The sequence below is a fragment of the Callithrix jacchus genome, chromosome 13 (genome assembly GCF_049354715.1).
Source record: "Callithrix jacchus isolate 240 chromosome 13, calJac240_pri, whole genome shotgun sequence".
Classification (NCBI taxonomy): Eukaryota; Metazoa; Chordata; class Mammalia; order Primates; family Cebidae; genus Callithrix; species Callithrix jacchus.
The window spans coordinates 25,464,958-25,482,025 of NC_133514.1; the positions used below are offsets into that span (position 1 = coordinate 25,464,958).

Here is a 17,068-nt window from a genome sequence, read left to right on the forward strand (position 1 = left end):
TGTGTCCACGTGTTCTCATTGTTTAACACCCACTTATGAGGGAGAACATGTGGTGTTTGGTTTTCTGTTCCTGTGTCAGTTTGCTGAGAATGATGGTTTCCAACTTCATCCATGTCCCTGCAAAGGACATGAACTCATCCTTTTTTATGGCTGCATAGTATTCAATGCTATATATGTGCCATATTTTCTTTATCCAGCCTATCATTGATGGGCATTTGCGATGGTTCCAAGTATTTGTTATTGTGAACAGTTCCGCAATAAACAGTGTACTTCTTGTGTCTTTATAATAGAATGATTTATAATCCTTTGGGTACACCCAGTAATGGGACTGCTGAGTCAAATGGTATTTCTATTTCTAGATCTTTTAGGAATTGCTGCACTGTCTTCCACAATGATTGAATTAATTTACACTCCCACCAACAAAAATAACACAACTATGAATTATATTTGTCCTCATGCCTTGTCTAGGCTTTTATATTTCTTATTAGTAGAGTTGCTTTTATAATAAAAATATAACTAAATATTTGTCCAATGTTGCATGTGAAGAGAAAAGGACATTCCATTGAGAAGAGTAATGATATCTTGATCTTCTAAAACCCAAATTGGACCTTAGAAAATGGGAGGTAGAAGAGAAATAGACAGAAGTAGAGTCAAGGATGTAAAAATAGGCAACAAAAAACAGACAACATGTACTTATTCATGAGATAATCTTTATTCATGTGGCCCCCTCTTAGATTTCTTCACATATTATGTCTCCCCACCTGATTAAAATTTGTAAACAAGTGCCTTCTAACCAGGGATGCTGTATATATTTGTATGTTGTCCTTGGATTATGTAGGTGACCAAACAGTAGCAATTGAAAATGCTTCCTTTAAAATGTCACTATGGAATAATGTTCCTTTCTGTTTCTTTATTTCGGTGTTGGAAAGGAAACTAAGTTTCTTCTTTAAATAAAGAAAAGATTATTTGTCCTGTGTACTACATATGGGACAGAGAATGTTGGTAGGATTATCTTTCATTTCTAAAGACATACTGGGTATAATCATTTTAAAGACATGATGACCAGATATCTGTCTTGCTGGACAAAGAAATACAAATGACTAATTCAGTGTTGTTTAATTGCAGCTGTCAGGAAAGCCACCTGAAAAAATTATGAGACAAAAGTTTTCTTTGCAGTGTCTCCATTTTTTTTATAGTACCTGTATCAATCTAGGAATTCTACTTAATATTTTACTTGAAAAAATAATTCCTCTACTCATTTTCACCTTCCTGCCTTTCCTCATATCTTTCTCACTCCCTAGGAATTATTTTCCTTCTCCTTCTATTTATTCTTGAAAATACCCCTCATATCCTACCTTCTCAATAAAGACTTCAGCCATCACCACTCATGCTGATCTCCAGCTCACCAACAAATATCTGAATTTATAGTCAGTTCCAACAAAGTGCTTGTCTACTGTGTGTGAATTTTCCTTTTTGCTTGAGTCTTTAAAGTTCGTACTTACACATTTTCCATATAGTAGCTAACTCCATGTTATATCTAACTCAATGTCTAACTGCCTAGGATGTGTTCAACACTAATGTGACTTTGTGCCAGCCTGTGGTCTTTTGTCTGTCTCCAGAGTCTCAGAACTTAGAGGAGTGTTAGGCACACTCAGATTTAATATGTCATTAGGTTGTTTACTTTGAGGCAGTGTCATCCTTATTAGTATAGGGCATTCTATTCCAGAATAGCAGAATTCTCCTCCATTCAGGAAGTTCAGTCTTATTCATTCTATATTATTGCACAGCAAAAAAAGACTTTGGATTCCTTATCTAAATATATTGATAGAGGACTAACCCATTTTTTCCCGATGCTTTACAACTATCATAAGTAACTGTAATTTTTTTAAAGGTCCTCCTGGACCCCCAGGTGAAAAAGGAGATCGAGGTCCCTCTGGAGAAAGTGGTCCACGAGGCTTTCCAGGTCCAATAGGTATGGTAATAATAGTTATTTAATCATATACTGTGAGGATAGAATATATATATCCAGGTACATGTGTAGGGGAGGGTTGTTATTTTATTTATATCCTGCAGAGGGTGTGAGTGTGTGTGTGTGTGTGTGTGTGTGTTGGGGAGATATTAAATGTTCTAGTGGCCTAATCATATAATATACCAAATGGTAAGCATTACTTATGATTTTTGAAGAAAATAAATTGTTTAACCAGAGTAACCAAATGGAATTGTTCATAAGACTAGGGAGTGCCATGTATATAATTGATGACAAACAGTATAAGCCAGACCTAACCTTAGTTCACATATGAAGGGAAGTACAAAAATTATCTTCATGTTGAATAAATCATCTTCACATTTACAGGCTGTCTGATTTTTAAGACATAGAAACTCATACTAGTAGTGAATTATGAATCACAAGAAAATTGGACTATATTTCTTGTGTAGTCTTTGGAATATATCTGTTTAAGCTAATCTGAATGTAAATATTGGTTAAAATATGGTAACATTTACCTTTGCTGTCAGTCACTCTCTGTATTTTACTAAGAGCAAAGTTGTGTCAGATTACTTTTCTCTAAGTTTTAATCTTCGAATAATTATTTTGAAAGAATACAATACAAGACACAGAAGAGAGAACATCAGATTTGCTTAAAAAAAGATAATAACGTAATTGTCATGTTAGCCTTGGCTAGAAATCAACTATCCTGCATGCTGTCTGAAAGTAGGAAGTATGTTGCAAGGTCTAATTATAACTAGAAAGGTTTGTCTTACCAAAAAAAATGTCTAAATACCATGTATTTCATCTTATTTTTCTGTCTTTTAATGATATACAAGGTTCTTCTTTCTGATCAATTTATTGACTAGCCCTGGTCACATCAGACAAATAATTTTTGAAAATGAATAGCATGACTTATGCTAAGCAGATATTAACAATGGTGCATTAATGTCATAAGCAAGGGAAAGAAATAGTATTAAATCAGCTGCCAGAACTACTATTGTCAAGGGTCGGTTAGCTCCTTTATGCAAACTGCTGTTGTCAGAGCTTCATAACTCAACCATGAAAGTTTAGTCTGGGCTACAACTTGCCATACAATACTTCCTCTTGAGAGCATCTTCTGTAGCTGTTTCTGAACTATGAATGTATGAAATAGAAGGATTTGTAAATTTCATCTTGTGTTAAAGTTATAAATAGACACCATTGCAAAGAATCTTTGATTTTTTTTTAATTTTTTGTAAATTAACACTTTGTCATGGTTTAAATTTACAGGGTAAAAAGTGATGTCATAATTTGTTGCTTTTGATACTGCTCATTTACACAAACAGGCATTACCCAGGTCCTTATAAAAGACAGTTAGGTTGAGTTCCTGGGGGTAATCAAATGACTGGGGTAATCAAACGACTCTTTTAGGTTATCAGGTTATCATTTAGTTTGGTACACTGAAAGAAAAGTATCCAAAATACCAGGTATCTTTCCTAATGAATTATTCCCTGATTACTTGGTACAATCTGTTCAGTTCTTTGCCAGATTGTCTAATTGCCTCATTTTTGATAGGAAAATCAGGAAGAGTATATGATGGACAGTCATAATAATTCAACTTTCTAATTTGAGCAGGTTTACTAAGTCCCCACCTCTACATCCATTTGAGCCCGCTAAACTCAGCTTGAACAAGTCAGACTCACCAAGACTTATAACCATGCTGCAAATACCTGCAAAACCTAAGTGATTGTCCTAGTGGCCTCAAATAACTAATACATTAAATAGAGTAGAATTATTACTTATATAGTGGGGTGGATATTATGTTTAAATATGCTTTATTGCCCAAATAATAAATTTATCTGAGAGGGCTATTTCTTTGAAAGCATGCCAGGGAAAATGACCTATCACTTTTCACTCACAATATTATGTACTGAGCACTTTCTCCAGGCCTGGTGTTCTACAATATCCTATAGAGAATTTGTAAACAGATACAGAGTCTCTGACTTCGCAGAGCTTCCAGGATGATAAAGTAATATTATAAGGGAGGCAAATGCCATGATCAAGGATTTTTTATCTCATATGAGTTCCTTTTAAGGGTCTGACTTTAGAGTTGTTGTCCCTTGACAGCAGTGCTTTGAAGGAGAAACAACTCTTTCTTTTCTAAAGGAAACTCTTTGTGTGCCATCTAAGGAGCTATTTATGCCCAAAGTGATCAATAACAAGGTAGCCTAACCTGTAGGCATGGGACAGGCTACCTACATAAGATGCCCTGGGAGAGAACTGAAGGCTCCTCTGGCTACAGAATTTTCAACATCAACCAATACTATTTACTTCCCTTACATAGTCTGAATTTTCCACTATAGGAATCATGCCTCTGGAAGAGAAAATAAAGCTCTCTTAACCAGAGATAGTGGAAAAGAGGAACCATGTTTTATTAATTTGGAAGAGAGGAACCAATTTAATTTTTATATCCACATATATCTTTACCCCATCCCACCCATTCCTATAAGTTGTGGCCAAAGAAGGCCCCTCCCTCAGGCTCCAATGAGGACAGGATCCCTAAATATACACTTGAATAAGGAGTGTTGCCTGACTGCAGGCTGTTGCTCTATGCCTGAGTATTGAAAGTGGATTCTTCTGGAGGTAACAAATTGTGCCAATGAATAAAAAAATTCACGGCTAATTGTAAACATATCATTAAATACAGGAAGTAGAAAAGTTCCTCTTTAAAGTTTCCTTTCTTGTTAAAGAATAAATCAAAAGGGTTAGAAATAATAGTTTGTTTTAAACACTTTCTTGAAAGCCTTCTTGCTTTTTGCTAATAACTCTTTTTTAAGCTCTATTCTGTGTAGCTGTTAGACTTGCTCCCAGGCACGTAGTACATTCTATGTTCTTGTACTTTAACCAAGATATTTGTGCTAGACATGCTCACAGGCACGTAGCACATTCTATGTCCTTGTACTTTAACCAAGATATTTATGCTATTACTTTTCTAGCAAGCAATTTCCTGTCCCTTCCTTATTTGGACTTCCTCTTTTCCTTTTGTTCTCCATTGCCTTTACCTATTCAATAAAGTTTTAAGCTATTAGCCAGTCAGGTTCATTTTTAAATTGTGAAGTCTGGCTCCAACCAACAGAGATCATACGCAGCATTAAGGACAACCCCAACTGCATAAAGGATAAATATGTCAGGTTTTTTTTATTGTTGTTGTTGTTATACTCTTGTGGCAAGACTGCTGGTGAAGGTGCCCTTTCTGCAGGAAGTAAAGATTGCCTTGCTGAGAGATCCTTTGTCCCAGTTCTGACTTTTCTTTGCAGCACCAAAAATTCACATGTAACATTAAATAAAAACTAAATTTAGAAGCCTTTACAAAGGCTGATGAAAATAATAATTGTATTTCTGGGGAGGAGGACGAGGAGGAGATGGAGTAGAGCAAGAAAAGCTAACATTTACTAAGTATTCGTTACATGCCAGGCACTTTTCTAAGTGTTTTATATGTATGAGCTCTTTTAATTATCACATCAGCCTGATGATGCAGAAACAAATAATATACCCATTTTACAGGTGGAATATACAGGGAGGTCAAATGAGTTGCTCAAGGTCAGTCAGCAACTGGTAAGTGGCAAAGCTGGTATTTGAACCCCAAAGGATATGAGTACAGAGTCCATGCCCTTAACCAGTCCGCTAGATTGCAGAAAGGAGCTTGCAAAGAGCAGGGCATCCAGGATATGTGAATAATTACAGATCAGTTTTATATAAGTGATTTGATCGCTCTGGTCTATGGTACTCTCTCTGTAAAATGATGGATTCTGACTGGATGATATCTAAGGTTTCTTGGAACATCCCATGACTTAGATTCCATGTAGTTGTACTTACATTGTCCATGTGTTAGAAGCAGGTGCCAGATCCTTTCCCATTGCCACAGATTATTGTAGGAAATTAGTTAATTGCCTCCTGAAAGGCTCAGGGTATCTGATCTTGTGCAATAAAGTACAACAGTGGTGCTTATACTTCGGGGACTACATTTTCAAACATCATTAAACAAGTCACATAACTCCATAGACCATATAGAGTCTGCTTAACCATCTCTTAGAACAGAGGTCTGTGACTTCCTGATTTCTGCAAAAGTATCTCAGACTCTTCATTTATAGATTTATTTGCTTACCCATTGAAAATGTACTTGATTTGTAGTTAAACAACCTTGATTTTTAGTTGAGCAGCTGTATTCTGAGCGTCACTGTAAAGTACTTGAGAAGTCATCATGGGAGAGGCGTCTCTGACGTTCCTGTCTAAAGGAGGCCCCATGGCATTCGCTATTCTATTACCCAGTTTTTCTAACATTATAACCCCCAAATTGCCTTCTTTCTTTGCTACCTTCCTCACTATCTGACTCTCATTGTCTCTCCACCCTGGAAGATCTGTTTGGATAAGGATAGTTTTAAACTCTAGGAATATACTAAGATGACTAAGATGTGTACAATACATCTTTCTTGAATTAATGAAAGAAATAGTAAAAGTGGAGGTTATTTGTGAATGACACTCTACAAAATGTAGGGAAATGTTTCCCAATTTTTAAAATTGGCAGAATTTACTGTCAATGTTTTTATTTGTAAATTGGAATGACAGATGTTGGTAACTACCAGTGCAGAAGTCTCACTACCTTGCTTCTATAGTGAAGGAAGGTATAAATATTAATCAGCTTGTACTGAGAACAGATGTTAGGTCTTTCTTAGGCTGTATGCTATGAAGTCCAGCCAATATATACTACTTTGTAATTAAATTGAGTTGAAATGTCCTGACTTTATTAATAATTCTATACATAGTTTATCACTTTATTGCTTTGGAAGCAGTAATTCTAACCATAGTTTATTACTTTATCACTTTGGAAGTTTGCTTAATTTCTGTTGGAATAAAAGTTTTACACTGGGTTAAATAATATTTTTTACTAGTAAGAATAATGTACTTCTTAAACCGAGCACTTCTTAGAGGACAGCCCATTTTTAAATGTCTTTATTAATAAACCTCAAGAAAAGATTTTAAAAATGAATTTAATATGTATAAGTCCTGTCTTCTGAAAGTTATAAACTAAAAGTAATATTCTAAGAGGTTGGTATTGGGAAAAAATGTATAATCAATTTCTTACAATATGCCTTCCCAAGGAATCAAGTGAAATTGGATTAATGGGATCTCTCTGAATTGATAATGACACAAAATAAGATCCTTAAACTGTGTTACAATAGTTTATCAAGAACCACTATACCCTAGAATAAAATATTCTATTACATAGGAATGTAACATTTTCTTTGATATGTAGTTTTTATGGTCACCATAGTAATACTGGATAAAAAGTAGCTATTCTCAGTTTTCACGTAAGCATATAACACCCTGGATTTGCGTAAGTATCTAGTACATACTCGTAAATAAATCTGTGTTTTCTGTGTGTGTGTGTGTGTGTGTGTGTGTGTGTGTACCTGGGATTACAATGAAATATATAAGAACAGACCCATGATAGATAAAGTAATATATTTCAGAGCTAAGACGCTAGTTTATTTTATAGACACTCTTTGATACTTGACATTGCTTGAGTTGCATTTTTTTTATAAGGCAAACCTTAAGAATTCAATTTTCAGTTTATGTATATTAAAGTTGTCATTTCAACTACAGCAAAATCCTGCCATTTGATTATTAACAGTTGACTACATAAGCCTTTTGGTTAAAACTCAAGATTTATTTTTTCTAAGGTGCCTTTATTTCTACTAATAATATGTTATTTATTGAATAGCTACAATATGCTAAATATACTAAGGTTTATATTTATTGCTTATATTATCTTTCAATGTCACACATTACATTTTAGGAAAGTTATATTCCTCCATTTGGAGATTCTCTAATTTCATATTCACTGATAAAACTAGATTTTTTCATTATACTCTCAAATCTGTATGAAAAATGAATTACTACCTCCTTTTCTTCTTCATTAATAATGTAGGTACTCCAGGTCTTAAAGGTGATCGGGGAGCAATTGGTTTTCCTGGAAGTCGAGGATTCCCAGGACATACAGGAAGGCCAGGTATTACGATAATGTGTATTTTCTTTATAGAATATGTAGAAGAAACACCAGATAATGTATATGTATACATAATATTGTATATATGTAATATACATATTTTTAAATTATTGGATGATAAATGATTATTATTTTGTGAATAGTAATATTCACATGCAATTATTTTGTGGTCAAAAAATGGTTTCTGAAATCGAATTCTTGAAACTGACTTCTGTTCACCTGAGGCAAGTTTCTGTATCCCAAAGGAAAATCATTAAAAATAAACACACAGGATTTATAAACTCTTCACAATCATAGATCATCATGAACAATGATATCCATCTTTGAACAAAGAGAATTGAAAGACTGGCAAAGAAAAAAAAGAAGACAAGTATAAAGAAGACCTGTTTAATCACAACTGGCCAAACTTTGTGAGGTTACAGTTGTCAAAATACAGAGAAGTCTGAAATCCTCTCCTATGCAAAATAAATTATATGCTATCATTTACTAGTGCTTAATAATCGAGGTTGTTCAGCATTTTGAAATGTACACACGGTGATATTATTTCCGTCAGCTCTGCCAATGGCCTAAGCTTGAATTGCACACTTTGAACAGAATTGAATTGCTTTGAACAGCAATTTTAGAAAGAGCTAGGCTTACTATCTCCTGTTTGCTTCTTTTTTTTTTTCCAAAGTGAATTATCATCAAGATAATAGAGTCATGCCAAGTGCAGAGCTGTGCACCTGTGGTCCCAGCTAGTTGAGACATTGAGGTGGGAAGGTTGCTTGAGCTCAGGAGTTTGAGACCAACCTAAGCAGTCTGGTGAGGCCCTGTCTCTAAAAAATAAGAAAAAGAAAAAAAAGAATAGGGTCTCTATCATTGAGGCATTTTTAAAATACATTTTATTTTTAGAACATTTTTACATATAAAAAAACTGCACAGAAAGTATAGAGAGTTCCCAGAAACCACCCATGTACACATGGTTTCCTCTGTTACTGACATCTTGCATTAGTGTGGTACATATGTAACATTAATAAACCAGCACTGATATATCATTACTAACCAAAATCTGTTATGTACATTAGTGAGCACTCTTTGTGCTGTGCATTTTATGTGTTTCAGCATATGTATAATGTCATGTATCCATCATTACAGTATAAGAGAATAGTTTCACTGCCCTATAGATCCTCTGTGCTCCACCAACTCTATCAATCTCCTGGAAGCCACTGATCTTTTTACTGATTCCATAGTTTTGCCTTTTCCAGGATGTCATATGGTTGGAATCATGCAGCATGTAGCCTTGTCATACTGGCTTCTTTCACTTAGCAGTATGAATGCAAGGTTTCTTTATATCTTTTCCTGGTCTGATTGCTCATTTTTTTAATTACTCTATATTATTTCATTTTACGAGTTTACCAAAATGTTTATCCATTCATCTGTTAAAGTATATTTTGGTTGTTTCAAAGTTTTAGGCTGGGCATAGTGGCTCACACCTATAATTTTAGCACTTTTGGAGGCCAAGGTGGGTAGGTCACTGAGGCGGGCAGATCACTTGAGGTCAGCATTTCAAGACCAGCCTTGCCAACATGGTGAAACCCTGTCTCTGCCAAAACATACAAAAATTAGCCAGGCATGGTGGCACATGCCTGTAGTCCTAGCTATTTAGGAGGCTGAGGTAAGAGGATCATTTGAACCTGGGAGGCAGAGGTTGCAGTGAGCTGAGATCATGCCATTTCACTCCAGCCTGGGCAACAGAGTAAGACCCTGACTTAAAAAAAAAAGAAAAAAAAGTTTTAGAAATAATGCACAAAGCAGCTATAAACTTTAATGTGCTGGCTTTTGCGTAGACAGAAGTTTACCTAGGAGTGTGATTGCTGGATCAAAGTGTAAACCTATGTTTAGCTTTGAAGAGTATTGTTTCATTCATTCACCCAGTCCCCACAGTTGATGAGGGGTCTCTGTGTGCTGGAGATAAATACACCACAGCTGCTATCCTTAAGGAGCTAGAGACAGAAACAAATGCATAAGCAAATAACTATAATTCCATGTGGTAAGTAAACAACCTTGGTGGGGTTAGACAAAATGCTCTATGGAAGTAGTATGGAGTGATTAACTTCATCCTGTAAGAAAATATGTTACACAGACAGTAGTGTTTGTCACCTCATGTCCTCACTCGTAACTGGGCATTGAACAGTGAGAACACATGGATGCAGGGAGGGGGACATCACACACTGGGGCCTAGTGGTGGGTGGAGGGGCTAAGGGAAGGATGGCAGGGGGTTGGGGGATTGGGGAGGGATAACATTGGGAGAAACAGCTAATGTAGATGACGGGGATGGATGCAGCAAATCACCATGGCACATGCATACCTATGTAACAATCCTGCACGATCTGCACATGGACCCCAGAACTTAAAGTATAATTAAAAGAAAAAAAAACACTTTTTAAACAATTACATGAAAAAAAAAAGGAAGTAGTGTTTGTTAGTGCTGGCCTAAAAGAGGCATAGAATTTCTTTATGTTTATATTTCTCAAACTTTAGCTGGCATCAGAATCACTAGGAAGATCTGTGAAAATAGCTTCCAGGACTCCACCCCAGAGTTTCTGATGCAGTAGCTCTAGGATTGGGCTCACCGTCCTCACCAATTTCCAGATGAAGGTGATACTATTAATCCAGGGACGACATTTTGAGAACCGTATGTTTAGGTGGAAAAAAGGAGTGAGACAGAGTCATCATGCACAAGGAAAAACTAGGGCAGTGGTAATAAGTTCCTTGACAAAACATATCCTTAAGACATCACTTTTTATAAAAGACAGCAGTCTGGTAGAGATGTGAGCAGTAGTGCCGGGTGACGCTCTAGTTGTTCTGCAGACTACAAGAAGGAACAATATAATCTTTCCTCTACAAGAGTCTGAAGAAGGTGGTAAAATTAGAAATAAGTCTGACAACTATGAAATATGAAATACGTAAAAACAGGTCCATGATAGATAAAGTAATATATTTCAGAGCTAAGACCCTGATTTATGTTATAAACACTCTTTGATACTTTACATTGCTTGAGTTATATTTTTTCACAATCTGGACTATGTAGATGGCATCAAAAATATTATCAGATTCTGAAGCAAAATATTCAGATAGAACATCCTCTGTTTCTCCTCCTACACTCCTTTTGTTCCCATCTTGCCCTTTCCTTCTGTATGAAGTACACACTGCTCAGATAGGATACATGCTAGAAACAGGGAAATGAAAAGTGAATAAGACAGTCTGCAACTGAAAAGACACACAAACATGAGAAGAGAAAGGTAAGAATTATGCTTTCTCCATACATAGAAAATCTATAGAGTAGTGCATTCATAAGACCTGACATATTTACTTCATTAAGTTTGGAGGATTTAATTGAAGGGAAACCTTGCATGTCTTCATAATCCGTAGAAGGCTCTGTTCTACCTTGTTAAACAAAGTAGAACTTTCAGCATGTAGATAATGTGCTTCTGTCCATTTTGCCTCTTGAAGTCCGTTCAAAGTCTGATTGTTTTTCTCAGAGTATGTTATGGTCATTTTCAGGAGTGTCTAAAATATTTGACCATAAATAGGTCATTTGTTAATTCAACACGTTTACTGAACATTTCATTTAGCTATTTATAGATGGTTGAACAGAAGAGTCTGAAGTTTAAAGGACAATTTAAAAGACAGTTTAGCTATGATCATATAAATGTTCTTCAGAATCACTGATTTCAATAATAATTTATGGGTAGAGAGTGGGAAGGTACAAAGAGAAGGGGCCTAGCTAAAGTTTTACTTAGTCCCAGAAGTACAGGTTGAGAAATATGGACAAAGTAGTAGAAGGAAAGAGGTAGCCCAAATGAAGAAGGAAACCCAGAGAACAGGGCATGAAAAAAGACAAAGACAGAGAGTTTCACAAAAGGTGGTCAAGTAAGGTGAAGTCTACAAAAAGCTCTTTGCAACTGCTGATGTGGGGATGTTGCCTTTATTCAAAGCAGATTCTATGAGGTGGGGTGATAACCAGATCAGGGTATGCGGAGAGGGGAATGGTTGATAAGGGTGGGAGACGGGGTTAGAGCCAACTCTTTAGGTGTCTTGCTATGCAGAGGAGGAGAAAGAGATCCATTTTTTGTTAGTTATGGTTTTTTTTTTTCATTTGATTCTTTTTTCTTTGAAGGAGGGATCTGAGTACCATTTAAATGCTGATGGAAAGATAGAATAGAGGAGGGGTGGTCAAAGATACAGAGGAAAGAAAAGAAAAAGATAGTATAAGGTTAATAAGAAGGAATAAGTTGAACAATTCAGGGACCAGGAAGAAGCACTAGGCTTAGGAGAGAGGATGATCACATTTCACAATAGCTTTAAAAAAAAAAACAGGGTGGGGAGGCAGGCTAGAGCTGCAGAAAATTCGCTTAATATAATTAAGGCATGTATGCAAAAACATCTAACCTAGTAACTAGCTCATAGAAGAGGCACTAAAAATGCTTGAAATCATGATGATGTCATAGAAGACACCTCCTCTTGCATTCTTTCAAGTTAGATTATCATATTATATATGGTCTCCTTCTTATTTTTAAATGGCCTTTAGAAATATAAGTTAATTTCTATTAAAGACTGATACCTAGGACAGGAGTTACTTAACTCTAGGTTGGAACCAAGCCCTTGCATTCCTTTTTAACCAAAGGTATTATTCTAAGGGACCAATGCCTTTCTTTCCCTTAGAAAGGATGGTTTTGATGTTTTCAAGTGTGGGAAAAGATTTCCAAGTATCATCTGTAAGGAAATCTCTGAATCGTGTTATAATGATATAAAACATTTATGTTTCTTTATAAGGAGATAAGGTATTTTATTATACCATCTTTAAAAAGAAAAGTCACAGTGGTATAAGAACAAAAGCAAAATAACATAAAACTAATTTTTTAATTATCATAGAATCTGAGAGCTACAAGGAACTTACGTGGGTCAATGCTCTGGGTGAAGCATTTCTATTCTGAAATATAAGGCAAGTTGCTGTGTGAAAAGACTTCCAAGAACAATGCATAGTTACTTTCTTTTTCTAATTGTAAAATTAAACTGAAATAATGAAATTAAGCTTGCTTAGTCTGTTCTCTCTTCTGAAAATAATTAGAACTGATCAGTCACACTTTAACTCCTCCCTTCCCAAATTTTTAACAATTTCTTAGACCTTTTTCCTCTTGGAAAATTTGGTGTTGTATTTCATTAAAGGATTCACTCAAAAAATAGGAAAGGTTTTGGGTACTTTGTGCTAACAATGATTTTTGCCAATTTAACAGTAACTGACACAGCTCAATTACAATTAAGAAGTGAATTTAATGATATAAAGTATATTCACATTATACGCAGCAATTAGAGAATTAGAAATTTGGTATTAGGACCCTGATATAAAATGGTTGGCATTTCATTAAACCTTCAAAATAAAATTTCAATTGGGAATAACTTATACTCTTTAAGTGCCTCTAGTTTCATGCTATTAATTATGTATATATATATTTTTTTAAGTTGGTAAATTAAGGGCCAAAAATACTCTCTAAGAAATACATAATGACACATGTTCAAAATAAAGGACAGATAAAGATGCCATAGACTAGAGAAATCAAAATAAATAAATATAAACATTAAAATTCTGTATAATTATACCATAACAAATCAACTGAGGGCATGTTATGGTGGCTCACAGCTGTAATTCCATCACTTTGGGAGGCCAAGGTGGGTGGATCACGAGATCAGGAGATTGAAACCATCCTGGGAAACATGGTGAAACCCTGTCTCTACTGAAATAAAAAAATTAGCTGTGTGTGGTGACAGGCACCTGTAATCCCAGCTACTATGGAGGCCAAGGCAGGGGAATTGCTTGAACCTGGGAGGTGGAGGTTGCAGTGAGTCCAGATCACACCACTGTGCTCCAGCCTGGTGACAGAGCAAGATTCCTTCAAATGAAAAAAAAAAAAAAAAAAAAAAAAAAAAACATGAAAAAGCTGTTCTCTCATTTACTGAGAATAAAATTGCAGAGAGAAGATTCCAGCTAAGCTCTAGGAGATGAAGAATAGAAATAAGAAGAACTAGATTTTTTAGGTATTTCTCTTATGGGCAAAGTGCTTAATAAACATTGTTGCTAGTTTTCAAGGCAACTCTACAATGCAAGGTATTATTTTTTCAATTTATAGAATAATAAACTTTATCTCAGAAAGATTTAAAGACTTGTCCTGAGTCACATACCCAGTAAGTGGCAGAGCAAAATAATTAAACACAAGAGTTTCTAAATTATTCCTATTAATATTTTGAAGTTCATGATTGTTAAACTACATCCACTGAGCTCTAGGATGAAAAGGTGAAGGTTCTCAATTTTACCAGAGGGAATAAAAAACATTAACAAAGATTTGACTGAGAGACAGGGAGCACTGGGATCATTTATGTCAAGACAATAATTACTTGCAAGATCTGATTGCATCTGATGGCTGTTGGAAAAAATCAATAAGCAAGAACAGCACGAAACTTAGGAGATGCAATCTTTTCTTGGTACTAAAGAAAGATCTCCTGCGACTCCTTTAAAAGGGGGACAGTGGGTGAAGTAGCAACCCATTGGCAAAGACCAAGATCTAGCCATATTTCCACATCTGCTTAAAGCCTCGACCCTCATATAAAATATTTGTACTAAACCCCTATATAAATGGATGAGTTTTCTCAAAACCAAAGGTGATCAGCCTAGAGATGGGAATGCCCCAAGGATCTTCCTACCTTCTCCATGACTGAGAATCTCAACGCTCCCAGAAATTCATTGGCAACTCAGTTTTTTGGGATGGTGCTCTCTAAAGAAATGAAAACAATAAATTGTAATGTGAATAGAAGAACGTGATATGGGAGGTGATGGAAGTCACTGGACTTCCTGGGGGTTGTGGGTAAGACCCAATCAAAGGAAAAGGAGAAAAGGAGGATAAATAAATACAAAACAACTGCTTTTATTCTTCATCTTTGCTTGATTTAGGAAAATTGGGCATTTAGTGCCTTGTAAATAATTTGAAATATCACCATACCAGGTTCATAATGGAGTTTCCTAAGTAGTAACTATTATTATTATTAACATCAGTGTTATTATACATATCAATATCTGCCAGTTTTTATACATTAATATTTTAATTACCTTGTATGATCTGTCTCCAGTTCAAAGAAACATTGTGAATTTTCCTGATTAAAAGCAAATATTTTTCTTCTTTTCTCAAGGAAATTCTGGACCAAAAGGCCAGAAAGGGGAAAAGGGGAGTGGAAACACACTAAGTAAGTATATAGTATTTTGTTTTCTGTGTGAATTCTTGTAATAAATATCTATGATACAAGAGATCTAGGCTTGAGGCAAAGGTTGGAAACCAGCACAGATCCATAGAGACTCTATGGAAGCTAACCACAATTTTCTACAAATAAGCATACTAATTGGTATAAAACATAGATTTTATTATATAACTCTTTCAATCTCATTATCCATTTGTCTTGACTTTTTGTGTTGAACACTATTTTCTAAAAATTCCGCATAGAAAATTGTTCAATTTTCAAGTCAATTTTTATCCACTGAGAGAAAATCAAGCTTATGAATAGAAACAATTACAAACTCCTTCCTTAAAATGAAACCTTAAATAGAACTTGGGCAGTTTAAGAACCCTGAAAAATTGGTCCTCTGATGGCTGGGGCTTTTTGTTTTGTTTATTTTACTAAAAACTTGAAAATTGGTATTCCATGTTCTAAACCTTTACACCTGCAACAGAATAGATTTCACAAGAAGACTATTTGTCAGTTGAATACCAACCTCATGTTGCGGTATACAGAATCTGTTAATTGGACCTTAAAAACTAAACATTAGATGAGATGTCTTCTATTTGCCATGCTGTAAGTCAATTGCTGCGTCTAGGCTGAATGTATACTGACATCATGAAGGGATTATGAAGAGTATGTGGAATCCCCACTAAACTTCTCAGAATCAAAAGGCTCCTCCCTCTGTATTCCCAATAGGAACTACATGAGATGTGTGTGTGTCTGTGTGTCCATGGGATATCTGATACGAACAGGGTGATCATATTTAATCATCAGGGTTCTGTTTTCCACAGATAATGGAAAATCCTTTTATGTACCAAAATCTAGCAAGTTTTAGTTATAATCATTAGCTAGAAATATACAGTACCAATTTCTCTGCCTGACAAAATCTAATTATTTTAACCTAATTCTGTGTAGGGATGCCGTATTTAGACAAAGTAGGACATTGTCATGAATACCAGCCATTAGAGTACCCATTAGTGTAAGCATGGTACTTTCAAAGTACAACAGAGTATTGTGTGCCTTCTGAGTACTTTAGTGTTACTTAATGACTATTATTTGTTATTATTACATTAAAATAATAGTAACTTTAGTCTCTTTTCTCCTTTGTGTCCATTTGTTCTTTAATGTGCCTGCTGTATACTTTTTACTCTACTTCTTTTTCTCCTTTTCACCCCATTTACTTTCAGTTAAGCTCCTCTTGCAACATTCTCCTCCCTATCCTTTTGCTTATCTTCATCTTTATCTCTGCCTTTATCTTTTGTTTTTCGTCTTCTTTTCCTGAGGCTTTCTCTGAGCTTCTTAACATTGACTCTAGTCTAGTTTTGCAAATAAGAAACATTTTTTTTATTTTTAGTATGCAAACAGCACCCCACTGTCTTCTGTTACCTAAGGTCATCAAATGCTTCGAACATTTTCTTCAGATATGTTCAGAAATATTTTCAGTTACAGATATTTTCATGGCTGATTTGGAATTTATGCACATACTTTCTTTGAGGAAGCAGTAAAAGAGGTGTTTCTGTTATAAGTATATACAGCCTCTGAATTCCCCACCATGCCCTCCCTTCTCATGTAGAGTATAATACAACTGCATAATGCTTAAAAAGGAGAGAAAGAATGATATACATAATCATCTAACGTGGTATATCCTGCTTTTTGCTTACGTCAAGATGTCAGTCATCTGTCCACATCATTATACATGGCTCTACCTATTTTCCCTCAAGGGCTATGCA

At 35.3% G+C, this 17,068-nt stretch overlaps 1 protein-coding gene across 2 annotated transcripts in view; it reads left to right on the forward strand.

Annotated features, from left to right (window-relative positions):
- The window catches only part of MSR1 (macrophage scavenger receptor 1), a 92,671-nt gene that overhangs the window by 33,785 nt on the left and 41,818 nt on the right, over window positions 1-17,068 (forward strand). For both annotated transcript variants that reach the window (XM_017963740.4, XM_008979241.6), the window contains exons 6-8: window positions 1,892-1,972; window positions 7,956-8,036; window positions 15,255-15,308. In XM_017963740.4, the coding sequence (XP_017819229.1) occupies window positions 1,892-1,972; window positions 7,956-8,036; window positions 15,255-15,308 (216 nt within the window). The remainder of the gene's footprint in view (window positions 1-1,891; window positions 1,973-7,955; window positions 8,037-15,254; window positions 15,309-17,068) is intronic.